The sequence below is a fragment of the Ruditapes philippinarum genome, unplaced genomic scaffold (genome assembly GCF_026571515.1).
Source record: "Ruditapes philippinarum isolate M1 unplaced genomic scaffold, ASM2657151v2 ctg5042_1_1_1_1, whole genome shotgun sequence".
In the NCBI taxonomy this organism is placed as follows: Eukaryota; Metazoa; Mollusca; class Bivalvia; order Venerida; family Veneridae; genus Ruditapes; species Ruditapes philippinarum.
In genome coordinates this window covers 22,215-35,802 of record NW_026855568.1, presented here as the reverse complement: position 1 = coordinate 35,802, position 13,588 = coordinate 22,215, and the positions used below count along the sequence as shown (strand labels likewise).

Sequence of the window (13,588 nt, the reverse complement as noted above, 5' to 3'; positions counted from 1 at the left end):
GTGCTTGATTATTAAATAAGAATGAAATGTCGCGATATGTTACAATGAATTTTCGCAATGCAAACATTTACAAATGAAATAACCTTTTCCGTCAATAAATCGCGCTCTTCGGGTTTTTTTATTTATCATTTTGTAGTACACAGTCGGTTATCATGTCATGGTATGTTATTGTTGTACATGTATCCTAGAATGATCAGTTGATGACCTAAATATTCCAAAAACCTATTTATAGATATATCTTTTTATCACTCCTATCGGTAAATGCCGGTCTCTCCCGGTCTATTTTGACCAGGATTTACTAGTGACCGGCGAATAGTACCACACGTTTATTGTCCGGTCTCTACCGGTTTTGGAGTAGATGTTTGATATCGTTACAATTAGAAAAAAACAACAATAGCATGTTTCATTTTATCTATATGAGATAAAAACAATAAATATGTACACGGATTTATATGTAATATAAATCCGTGATACATGTATGTACAATAATTAAGAAAAAGGTACATTTTTTATGGTATTAAAATGACATTATCAACTTTGAAACATTTTATTTAATTATTCAATTTGTTATCCGTGTTTAGTAAAGATGCCGAGGAATTATTCAAAGTTACAAATTAGATTTTATGAATTATTCAATTGATCGATAATTTAAAAAATGATAAAGAAAAATACAATGTACATGTACATGGTTTAAGAATAAACAATATTATATATTGAAAGATAAACCATAATTTACTGACTTTTTCCAGTTAAGCTTTGACTTATAATCGTCGGTCAATATGACAAATGAATTCTTAAAATTTATTTTACAATTTTAATAAAAAAGAGTAGTAAAAACTCAGTATTAAAATAGCACATAAAACACAAAAAAGAATAAAAGAAAACAATATTCATAAAATTTGTATTTTTTTAAATTAAAATTAATAGATATTACAATTATTGTATAATAAACAATTATGATCAACATGATCAACATGGTAATATAACCAGTGTCATATTTTTACTAACTTAAAGTGTGAACAGATACCTTAAGGGGGTCTTCGCTAATAGCGATAACATGTACATAATAAGGGACAAATGTGTTTGGTACGTGTTGATCATGCGTTACACATATGGATTATAAATGATTGCATACATGTATATCCGTTGCTATTAATAACCACGATCATAAAGAAATAACAAGTAATATTCTAATCTCTAGCATGCCAATCAAAGTTCATAATGAACAATGTCTTTCGTCCGCTCATTCATAAGTGGTATACATTTCTGGTAGTTTATAAGAATATCTTGTCATCATATGTGTACTAGTTCATCTTCACTTGCTGCATTTCTTGCTTGGACGCCCTTTGATGCTTTGCATCAATGCTTTTCTTGTAACCTTAATAATAATAATATTCATTGTACACGGTTACCTTATCAGTGTCTGATTGCATTGCCCTGTCAATAACGAATATATTATAACACTCACATAAATATTTGCTCCCACTTCGGTTCTGTTCCTATAGTTTACGATTAAAATATAATGGAGTATATAACGAATGTTCTGAAAATTCGAACTTGCTTAATGTATAGATTCTCGTCGCATCCATAACAGCACATCGGATTAAGTGATTACCTAATATATAATAGGTCTGTGGTTCGATCCCTACTTTTGTCAATGTTTTAAAACCTTTCTTTATTTTTAAAGTATATGTTTATGACTATTCTGTAACAATTTACACCGCAGCACATCTAAACTGTATGACTATAAATTGAATGTATACAATTATATGTTGCATGAAATACGTGTTTCGTCAACTGCTAGTATGTGTGCATTATACTGTAGATTAAAGCGTAAGCCGAACATATTACATCTTTAATTATCAATTACTGACCACTATTTTATGGTCTGCTATATTATCCTTTCTTTGCTATGCTATGCTAAGTTTTGTATTGTCATGCTGTGCTACGCTGAGGAAAATACTTATCTCATACTTTACATCCCCTGTTTACCTTTAAACCAAAGATGATCAAAGATGAAAAATAGTAGAAACAAAATTATAGGAAATATGAGATTTCCTTTCTCTAAGCATAATATATGAGCATAAAAAATAAATAAAGATATTTGAGTTTCAATTTGAATTTGTATACACTAGCATGATTAAAATGTCGATCATATTACTTTATTAAGATATAATCACATTTACAATACATTTTCATTCAGATTGACCTGTTTCAAAAATGCTACAATGGATGATGAGGAACTGGATAAAGATCTCTTTAAGAATTGGGTGCGAGGCTCAAAAGGACTAGAATATTTACAGGAAGGTCTTCAAGAATTTGTTGGAGAAAAAATACTACAATGTCGTGATAATATCCTTCGAAAGATAATATTGACATTACCATCTGGATCACCACAACAGTGCAACCAGTGTACGGAAATTAATCTTTCTCCAGACCATTTCAACACAACAAAGGCATGTAGCAGACGCACATGTCGCCAAAAGAGCTCAAGCAACTGTTTTGGAAGCAGACCACACGGACGTAGGAAATGTCCTGATGGCATTTGTAGTAAATTTTACGATGCCATTATAGACGAGCATGCATTTGAAGACCCCCTATGGAAGAACACAGACCCACGTACGTGGTGTTCGGATCCTTATGGGTGGAGTTATGCAAAATGTTTCCAAACAGCTAAAGGTCTAGGAATATCAGCTAAAGATACAGATGCTGCTGGTCTGCTGAACATTATTATAAACAACAAGTCAATGCAAAACTTTGTGACCAGTATTTATCCTCAAACTCCCAGTTCGTTTCATGCAGTAAGTACATGAACGGTCAATTATTTATATTTTTTTTTATATATTTATCAACAATTTAATTTAATTACTTAATAGACTTATTTTCTAAAATTATGATTTAACAATTTTCTTAAAAAGATAACCTTAATCAATTTGATATCCTGAAATGTTAACGTTTGTTCAAATATGAATTCAAACTGCAGACTTTCTTCAGTATAGGATTGAAGGTATAAAAAATCAAGAAAAAGATTTTATTAAAACCAGATATTTGTTACATATATTAAAAAAATAAACGCAATAATGGGAATTATATGAAATTCCTCTTCCTTCATAAATATATGTATTATAAAACTTCTTTTAGGCGAGAGAAATCCGTAATAAAATCTTACATAGCTCAAAGCTTGAAATCGACAAAACAACTGTGAGCTCTTATTTGGACAAGTTCATTGAAGTTCTTCAAGATCCAAAGGGACTGATTAACGATGAGGCATCAAAGAAAGCGGTTAATAAACTAACACAGGTAGTCACTATTATTTATAATATGAATCTGATTTATTTTTGTTATATATGAGTATCCGTTTTGATTTCAAGTGTTCATTTATTAATAATTTTTTAAGGGTTAACATCCGATTGTCTTTGAGCTAATTTGGTATATGAATTTAGTTTGAGTTTAAACATATTTTATTTTTCTGAATATAAACATGTTTTAATTCACAATATACAGAGAGCAATTCAAATATTCTTAAAAAAACAGGATCAGAATGAAAGACAACATGTCTTATGAAATTCTTCTCCTTAGTGAGTAATTGACATGTAATGGCCGCTTAAATAATTACATATTTTATAATCTGAGACGAATATAATATAAAAAAAAATTTTGAAAAAAAAATATATTAGAAAAAAGAAAACACAGAAATTGATATGTATTTAAATGCTTTAAGAGACATTGTATATGTTCCATTGAATATATTTAGAATGAATATATATTTAGAATGAATATATCAATGGATTGATTTAACATTCAAATTAATATTATCATACAAAGTAGAATAGTATTTGAAAAGAACACAGAAAGGTGAAAAGGTAGTGAAGAAGGAGAAAGATAAATAATGAGGTATAAAGTATATGAATATAATAATGATTAAGTGTTTGGGTGTTTAATGAATCTTTTTGTCTCTTGGATGTAAGTGTGTACGTGTGAAAAAATTATGTCATTAGTTTGGTCAGAAAGGTATTGGTTGTCTAAGAGTAGAACATTTAAATCAATGTCAAAGTTATTTAAATTTCGAAGTAACTTTTGTCGAGCTGTGTCAAATTGTGTACATTCGAAGAAGAAATGAAATTTATTTTCTATTTGGCCGCAAAGACATAAAGGTCATGCAGTTATGTTTTTCAAAAACAAATGGTAGTTTAGAGAACTACACTTTGTTCGAAGTCTAGTATGAAGAATTTGAAGTTTTCTTTCACCAGACAAGTAATACTTAGGCGTGTGCCGTATGTTTTTCTTAAAATTTTGTTTAAATGATGTGATAGTTGGAAGGTTACGGACGTCGTGTGGAAGATTATTCCATTCCCTTATTGCAGTCGAGAAAAAGAGTTAAAATAAAGTGTAGTTCTTGCATATATTCCCGGAATATTGTCAATATTTCTTAGGTTGTACCTAATATTAGTTGATGTTGGGAGAATTGAGAAAAGATAATCTGGAGCTAGTCCGTTTTGAATCTTAAAAGTAAGATCATTCTATGAATATATCGTCTTTCTTCGAGAGATTCCCAGTTTATTTCATTTGAAAGATTTTCGAGTGAAACTAGTTTTGTACATCCGGAAGCAATACGAGCACATTCGTTTTGGATTTTGTTAAGTTCGTCTAATTCAAAATTTGTAGCATTTCCCCATATAACATCAGCATTTTCTAGTAATGGACGAATGAAAGAAGTGTAGATTGTCTCTAGTGATTTTTCTATTTAGGCGAAATTTAAGTTTTCTCATAATATTTACCCTATTCCATGCTTTATTTGTTATATATTCTATATGTGAGTGCCAGGTGCAGTTATTCGAAATTAAAACTCCAAGATGTTTTTGGTCAGAAACTTCAGTAATAGTCTGATTACTCATTTGTAGTTCTGGGTGTTGATTTGGATATCTCTTTCTAAAGACTATTAAAGACTCAGATTTAGAAGGATTAATTGAAACAAGCCATGTATCTGCCCATAATGAAATTCTGTCTTTATCCGACTGTAATGTGATAGCAGCTGTTTGTGGATTTTCAGACTAGTATCATGGGCGAATAAATTGATACAAGATTTTATATCTTTAACAATATCGTGAATAAATATGAAAAAGAAAAGAGGACCATTAAATATTGATTTAGGAGATTTGCCTTCTCTTCGTCAGAAAAATGTAATTTGTTTGTGTTCCTCTTAAGTGGGGGTATTGTTTGACTGGTTGCAGATGAAATGAATGTTTTAAAGTTTTCCACCAATCCGTAGATGATCATGATTGTTCTTTTAGTTTATTTGCCATATTACAGTAATAAATTGTCTGAATTTTTGCCAATGAGTTGTTGCAAGAACAGTTCAATACCATTAATTTACACCCCATTGTCGATTCGATTTTCAACTCTTACAGAGTTATTACGTAACAGCGATTTTTAAACCCAAATTTTCAAAGTTTACAAAACCCTTTAATTTATATACCGTTAAAAAGATCTCGACGAGAAGATTAAGAAAATGTATAGGTTTATGGGTCTATCATTATGAGTTACTGAGATATTACAAATATAGACTTAGTGTATTTTAACCACCGATGTAAGATAAAGCATTATTGCACTAAATTGTTTGAAAATATTCAAATGAGTGTGGCGTCCTTATTTATGGGTCGATGTTATCCATATTGGTATCAAATTAAAGGTATTCAAGAGTACTTTCAGACGCTGTTAATAGTAAAGTTCATACCGGAAGGTCTTGACAAATGCTACAAGCTGGAACTAACAAACCGCAAGTGAAATCAATCATGCGTAAAAATCATTAAAATAACTAAAATAAGCTTACCCCCAGCCTTTACTGCTCGCTATCTAAATCGGCAATGAATGAATCGCTATGGTTAATCGTAATAAATGGAGTAAAAGAAGCGTTCTGCTTGCTCACTGATAAGACAGTATTCTGATTGACTCTAAAGCAGGTTGGACAACCGTTCCTTGCAATGTGTAAAAATACATAAAACAAGTGAGGAGGAGGAGGAGGTGGAGGAGGAGGAGGAGGAGATGGAGGTGGAGGAGGAGGGGGAGGAGGTGGAGGAGGAGGGAGAAGGAGAAGGAGGGGAGGATGTGGAGGAGGTGGAGAAAGTGGAGGATGAAAAGAAGAAGGAGGAGGTGTAGGAGGAGGAGGTAAAGAAGGAGGGGAGGAGAAGCAGGTAGAGAAGGAAGAGGAGGAGGGAAGGAGGAGAAGGAGGTGGCGGAAGAGAAGGAGAGGAAGTTTTTTCCTGTATCTGCAAACGTAAGAATCGTTAAATAAACTTGTAAGAAGGCAGATTTCTTCAACTTTCATAAATCTTGCTACTAAAATGAATAAGTGTTCTGTATGTAATCAGGTGTTCTCTAGGCTTGACAACATGCGAAGACATGAACGTTATATGCATAGCAGTAACGACACAGTTAAAAGTAATTCTCTATTACAAGAAGTAACTCAAGGGAAAACTTCAGAAAAGATGACATTTCAGCACCCTTTTTCCATGGTTGTTTCCGGACCCAGTGGTAGTGGAAAAACAGAATGGACCAGAACACTGCTGTTATCTAACCTAGTACGTCAGCCGCCTGAACGCATCATATGGTGTTTCGGACAATGGCAACCTCTGTATGACGAACTTCAGCGTAGAATACCTTGGATAGAATTTGTACACGGTATTCCCGACTACTTGAATAATCCCGAGTACATCAACGCCAGCAAAAGGAACCTGATTGTTTTTGACGATTTGATGACAGAAGGCAAATGCGACCAGAGAATTGCCGATCTTTTTACTAAAGGCAGCCATCACAGAAACGTATATATCATCTATCTCACCCAGAATTCATTTCCTCAAGGAAAAGCTTGCAGGGACATCGCTTTAAATACCCAGTACCTGATATTGTTCAATAATCCTATCGACAGACAACAAGTGGCGACATTGGCCAAAAGAATATATCCCACATCCAGTGCCATCTTTATGAAACGGTTCGAACAAGCTACGTCGAAACGTTACCGTTATTTGGTAATAGATCTTAAATCCAGTACACCTGAACATAATCGTTTACGTAATGACATTTTTGAGGCCAACAATCCAGAACTTAGAAAACGGATGGATATACCTCCAGAGAACCAGTTACACGGTGAAGGTAATTCGTCTGACACGACGATAAATGACGATGATGATGATGAAGATGCAAATGATGATGAAGATGTAGATGATGATACTGATAAAGAGCATATAGAGGGTGGTGATATAGGTGTAAAGAGACAAGCTTTCTTTATGGGACCTCCTGATAAGCGTATAAAAGAAGAGCTCAAAGAAGAACGCAAACGTCATGACATATGGAATAGAAGATTTCAAAAGCCTTTACGACAGTCTTGTAAAGAACAATTTAAAGACGGGCCAAACAGTTACATAGATCAAGAGTACTCTTTTGATGAGGCTTATGCTCGCACTGCTAATGATGCGTTGCCACATTTGAGAAAGAAGATGAGACAAAATTATGCCCAGTTTCTGATTGACTTTTACGCATTACAAGAGGACCCCACTCAGCAACAAATTCTCCAGTCAGCGAAGAAACTTAGACATCAGCACGACATGACCATTGAAGAATCTATTCGACAAGCCGTTAAACTTAGAAAAGACCTGTTTGAGGCGTTATGGCCCAATCACAACATTGATTGTAATGGTGAGAATAATAAAGATGATGACGATGAAGATCACATATCAGATGAAGAATAAAAATACCGTAAGAATGATCTTTGCTCCTTTACTTTCAAAACACAACATGGGTTCCATAGAGGTGTACGATCATAAACAACAAAAATGGGTGCCGTATATAGATGACCCAGATAAATGGTATCAGCATTTTAAAGATTTGAGAGACGGTTACGTGACACCCGATCATAGAGGCCGTTACATTATAGGTAGCGGTAATTCGCGTAGGAGGCTCGTGACACTAGAAACGAAGCTCAAAGAAACGGAGAAAAAGCTTAAAGAAACGGAAGAGAATCTTCAAAATGTACAACGCCCGGTGGTTAATATGGTTAGCCCCGTGGCACAAGCGGTTGAAATGGCAAAGTCGGAAGTAAAACGATTACGTGATTCCAATATTAAAACGTCGGCGCCTAAGAAGCGTAAAACGGATATTGACTGGACTCGGTTCACTTTCTAAAATGGATAATTACCAGCTAGAAAATATATTGAAAAGATACCCAGTGTGTGCGGCTGATGAAATTCGTAAACAAAACGGAGATTTGTCATTTCAAACACAGATACGAGTAACGGACCGGGAAAACATTGGGTAGCCTTCTATTTTCCTAGACACGGACCTTACGAATATTTCGACTCGGTTGAAAATAGTCTAGAAAGCTATGGCGTGGGATTTGAGAAGATACTTAACAAGAAACATCTCAGAAATTACGGCCAACTACAACAACTTTGTGTGCGGCCTCTACTGCGAATACTATGTCATAAAACGATATCAGGGAAATACTTTGAAAGACATCGTCAAAGAATTTGATCCGTATCAGAAGAAGCACAATGATCGTTCAGTAGTGTCTAAAATGAAGAAACTAATTAGAAAAAAGAAGTGACAAAACAAGTATGTCATTAGTTTTAAAACAATGTTCTGTATGAAATAAAAATATAAATTACCATGTGTTTTGTTTTTATTTATTCCCATAAGAATAGCCTTATGCAACTGCTATTGCCCCGGAATACAAGACAACTAGTCCCCGCCTCTCTCTGTTTAGTCCAATCATGTTGCAGTTAGACTAATGAAAATGTGCAAGTACTGTCTTATCAGTGAGCAATCAGAACGCTTCTTTTACACCATCTATTATGATTAACCGTAGCGATTCATTCATTGCCGATTTAGATAGCGAGGAGTAAAGGCTGGGGGTAAGCTTATTTTAGTAATTTTAATGATTTTTACGCATGATTGATTTCACTTGCGGTTTGTTAGTTCCAGCTTGTAGCATTTGTCAAGACCTTTCGTTTGATATGCAACATGCCCGTGTTATGTCCAGAAATAAGCGGTGAATTGTCATTTAACGCATGAGTGATTTTGACTTCCAGTATGAACTTTACTATTAACAGCGTCTGAAAGTAATCTTGAATACCTTTAATTTGATACCAAGATGGATAAAATCGACCCATAAATAAGGACGCCACACTCATTTGAATATTTTCAAACAATTTAGTGCAATAACGCTTTATCTTACATCGGTGGTTAAAATACACTTAGTCTATATCTATAATATAGAGGATATTTGTTTGTTTTGCATGTAAGATTAAAATATAATTTCATTGAGTGAACACCAGATGCAATATTTTCACGAGTGGCGTAGCCACGAGTGAAAATATAATAGCTGGTGTTCACGAATGAAATATATTTCAATCTTATATGTAAAAGCAAATAAATTTTCTTTTTATTTCATGCTTTTTAAGTGATTTTAAGTATTTTTTACTGATTTTGCCGCGTAACGTCGCGCATTCTCCTTTGTGACGTCATCACATCATGACGTCACATTATCAAGTTTGAAAAATAGTTCTGTTAAATTCTCTCATTTTGTTACATTTTTAATATGATGTAAGGTGACATCGACTTTCTTTTCCTAAAGAAGCAAAATTTACGCATGACAATATTTATTTCTGTCTGTTATTCCATTTAGTTATGATTTTCTTTTCATCCGCATTTAGATATAGTCCGGCTACAGTGAAAATTATATTTTATAAATTTCACTAGTGGTTTATCAGAATATAATCATCTGAGATATTACAATAAAACACTGGAAAGCATGAAATAAATCTCAGTAACTCATAATGATAGACCCATAAACCTATACATTTTCTGAATCTACTCGTCGAGATCTTTTTAACGGTATATAAATTGAAGTGTTTTGTAAACTTTGAAAATTTGGATTTAAAAATCGCTGTTACGTAATAACTCTGTAAGAGTTGAAAATCGAATCGACAATGGAGGGTGTAAATTAAAGGTATTGAACTGTTCTTTCAATTGGTAGTCAACAATTAAATATCATATCGTATTCGGTTGCTCTAGTAACCAAAATATATATATTTTTACGCATGAGTGATTTTGACTTCCAGTATGAACTTTACTATCGACAGCGTTTGAATGTACTCGTCAAGACCTTCAATTTGATACCAAACATGACTATGTTTCGTTCATAAACGAAAAAATTTTGCGCGTTTTTCCGCATGAGTGATTTTGTCTGCCATATTGAAACTTTCCAATCTCAGAAATAGTAAAAGATAGATCCATATAATAATACATGGTGATTATCTCCCCGTCTAGGGCCGAGGACCTGACCTTCAATGTCCACGATTCAAGCCCTAGATCGTGTATACGAGTCAGCTCCGTATACTTGCGGGAAACATTTTTTATTTCTATTTATAACGTGATGATGTCATTCTTAAAAAAGAATCCAAAATGGTCGCTGCGCGTCTGTTATTCAACACGGTCGCCGCGCATGTGAAGTAAGGTAATTTCTTCTATGTAAATGTGTTACTATTTATATAAAACAAATAGGCCGCCGCGCATGCGCAGTCGTGGGGCTAAAGAGATGCATATACTACTGTTTTCTATTCGAATATGACTTCGTATAGTACTTGTCATCCAGGGAACATCGGAAGGGCGAACATATATCATCTTATTAGGAATACAATCTTTGGCAATATCTAATAATTTATCTGTCATTTTGTTAATATATATATTTATGTCAGTATCAAAGCAATTGTTCCAGTTAGTAGTCTGTATATCATTTCTTAACTTTTCATAATCACCACGCTTATATTCACAAATAAATCTTTGGAAAGATTTTTGTTAATATTTTTTAAATTTCAAAAAACAATAAATTGGAATGTGATATCGCGAATCTTGATCTATGAAATGTTCAGCAACACCAGAATGAAGAATGTTTTCTTTGTTGGTTACAAATATCAAGTCAATGATTGACTCAGAATTTTTAGTAAAATGTGTGGGTTCTTCGATTAGTTGAGCCAAACTAAATTGTTGTGTAAGTGTTGAAATTTTTCTACTTGATAAATTGTTTAAGGCATTATAGTTAAAATCTCCTGTTATAATTATATTTGACATGTTATATTAGTATCAACAGCAAGAGCAATGGAGACTTCAATAAGACCGTTGTAAATTGCATCCGAGTTGGGTGCGCGATAAAAAACTCCACAAAAAGAATATGTTTGTTGTTTTCGAGAATAAGTTCAATCCAGATATTTTCAAAAAAGTTAAGTTCAAGATCACGTCTTCTGGTGTAATGTAAGTTATTTTTGATATATACTATAACTCCTCCATAAGTATTTTGTACACGATCTTTACGTTCGGGACTAAAATATAATGTAAGAGCGAGATGTTCGGAAGGTATATTCGGACAAAGCCAAGTTTCAGAGAATGCCAGTATACCAAAGTCATGAAGTTCTGAATAAATTAAGTCAAGTTTATTACGAATGCTTTGGACGTTTAAGTGGACGAACGAAAGGTGATGTTGTATATTAGTAAAATCGGACTGAGATTGGTCTGAGCATGTTGAAAACAATGATTCGGGGCCAGGGTTTTTATAGACATCACCGGCCATAAAATAAGTAAGTATAGCCACATACAAAAGACAGTTATAAAATTTTAATAAGGTTTCTATAAATGCATATGTAAATCTCATGTTTAATTCAAGTTCGTCAAGATTTGGAATTATATTCTTTTAAGGAAGTTTAATTAACCTATGTTTGTTGGCAGCAAATAATAAACCATACTGTAATGACAAAGTTGATATAGGGCAGAAAAAAGAAAAATGTATATATACATAACAACAAATGAGTGAATAGAGGAAACAACCCATAATACCTGTATGGACAAGTGACAGCAGTATAATATTTATAGTTGACTATGTTATAGATGATAAGAGTATCAGGATTATGGATTCTGCCGTCAGGAACATACGATGGTTAGACACGTTGAGAAGATTGTACACATTATTTATCTGTTTATCATTGTATTAAGATCTTGAGACTATGATTTGAGGTAAATGAGTTGAAGAAGAGATTGTGAGTAGATGAAGTAAAAAGGAAGATAGCATATTTAGAAGTATATTTGAGAAAAAAAATGAACTTGAGGATAGATGTGAAAAATGTAAATTGGTATAATAATATGAGATATGATGGAATTGATGAAATGATAAGATATATCTGAACTTATTTGATAATTGATTAAATACTTTTCTTAAAACAGTGTGTTTTCTATATCAGAATTATTTTTTAAGGCATGAAAAAAAAACCAATCAAAAATTGGAACATGTGTGATAGAAGTATCGTTTTGCTGAAAGCAAGGAAATGATTATAATGTTAATGTTTGGAGACACATACACATGAATATTTGAATCATGAATCATTACATAAGAAAAATTACAATTTAACATGAAAATATAAAATTTTTTAATAATTTAAAAATTATAAACGGAAAATACAAACTCAAAAATAAATATAATCATAATATAAAAAATAAAATTTGGGCTAACTATACAGTATAAAAGTTCGTCTTTGTAACATTTAAACAATTTTTAAAATGGAAAAGAAACATTTAAAATAAAGGTAACGGAAAAAACTGGGGCTTATACCCAGCATATGTGTTAAAATCATGAAGTCCCTGTCAGAAAAATTATAAAATTCACATGTTTGAAAGGGCGTCAAGGCTAAAATTTTTCGTAAACAAAGAGTAAAATAACTTTTAAAGTTGCATAATATATACTTGGCTTAAAGCTATAATAAAAAATAAGAAGTAAATTTATGTCAAAAATGCGCTAAAATAATATTTCAATGGTATTAAAAGCCTTTTTAGTAAAAGAATGAAAAAATACACTTAAAATGTATCACTGATTACAAGGTTCAAGGCTATCATATTTAGTATAATGAGAGAAAACTTACACTTAAAGCTACATTAAATAAATATGTAAAAAAATATTTGCCGTCGGCCTAAAAATCAAACATTGTACAGTTTCATTAACCTGTTTAACAGCATTGTTGTAAATCTCATAAATTAGGATTTTAAACGGAAAACCCCATGGTAACACTAAAGTTCGTATTCAAATTTTAACATGCAAATGAAGACTATATAATTAGCTCGTGTATGCGCTACGTCACAGTTTTATAGTTGCTATCCGGAGCACAGCAAATATGATATTTTCTTGTGCAAACAAACTTTAACGGTTTTAACTTCACGGTGCAAAGTAATCATTTCGTAAAAAGATTAAATTTGTATGAAAACATCCGTTACAATGCAGTAAATTTACCGTTAATTAGGACTGATACTTATAGTCATGTTTGTTGATTCAAGATTGATGTACGGATGATCCGAAGGCGGAGTTTCTCATGCAAAAAATTGTACTTTCCCTTTGGGCCAAAAATGAGGTCCCATTTTTTTATGTTTTAAAAATTTAAAAAAAATAAACTGGAGTCGTTAAACCCAAATTTTATTAATGAAATGTTCTTTTTATTTTTGTATGAAATTTTTATTATGTAGCTTTTAAAATGAAAATAGTATTACAGGGTTTCGG

General features: G+C 32.6%; 1 protein-coding gene across 1 annotated transcript in view; it reads left to right on the top strand.

The window, feature by feature from the left end:
* Nucleotides 1-13,588, top strand: part of LOC132743730 (uncharacterized) — a 53,494-nt gene that overhangs the window by 30,566 nt on the left and 9,340 nt on the right. The window contains exons 2-3 of the mRNA XM_060732281.1: nt 2,204-2,801; nt 3,142-3,300. Coding sequence (XP_060588264.1) covers nt 2,229-2,801; nt 3,142-3,300 — 732 coding nt within the window. The 5' untranslated portion in view covers nt 2,204-2,228. The remainder of the gene's footprint in view (nt 1-2,203; nt 2,802-3,141; nt 3,301-13,588) is intronic.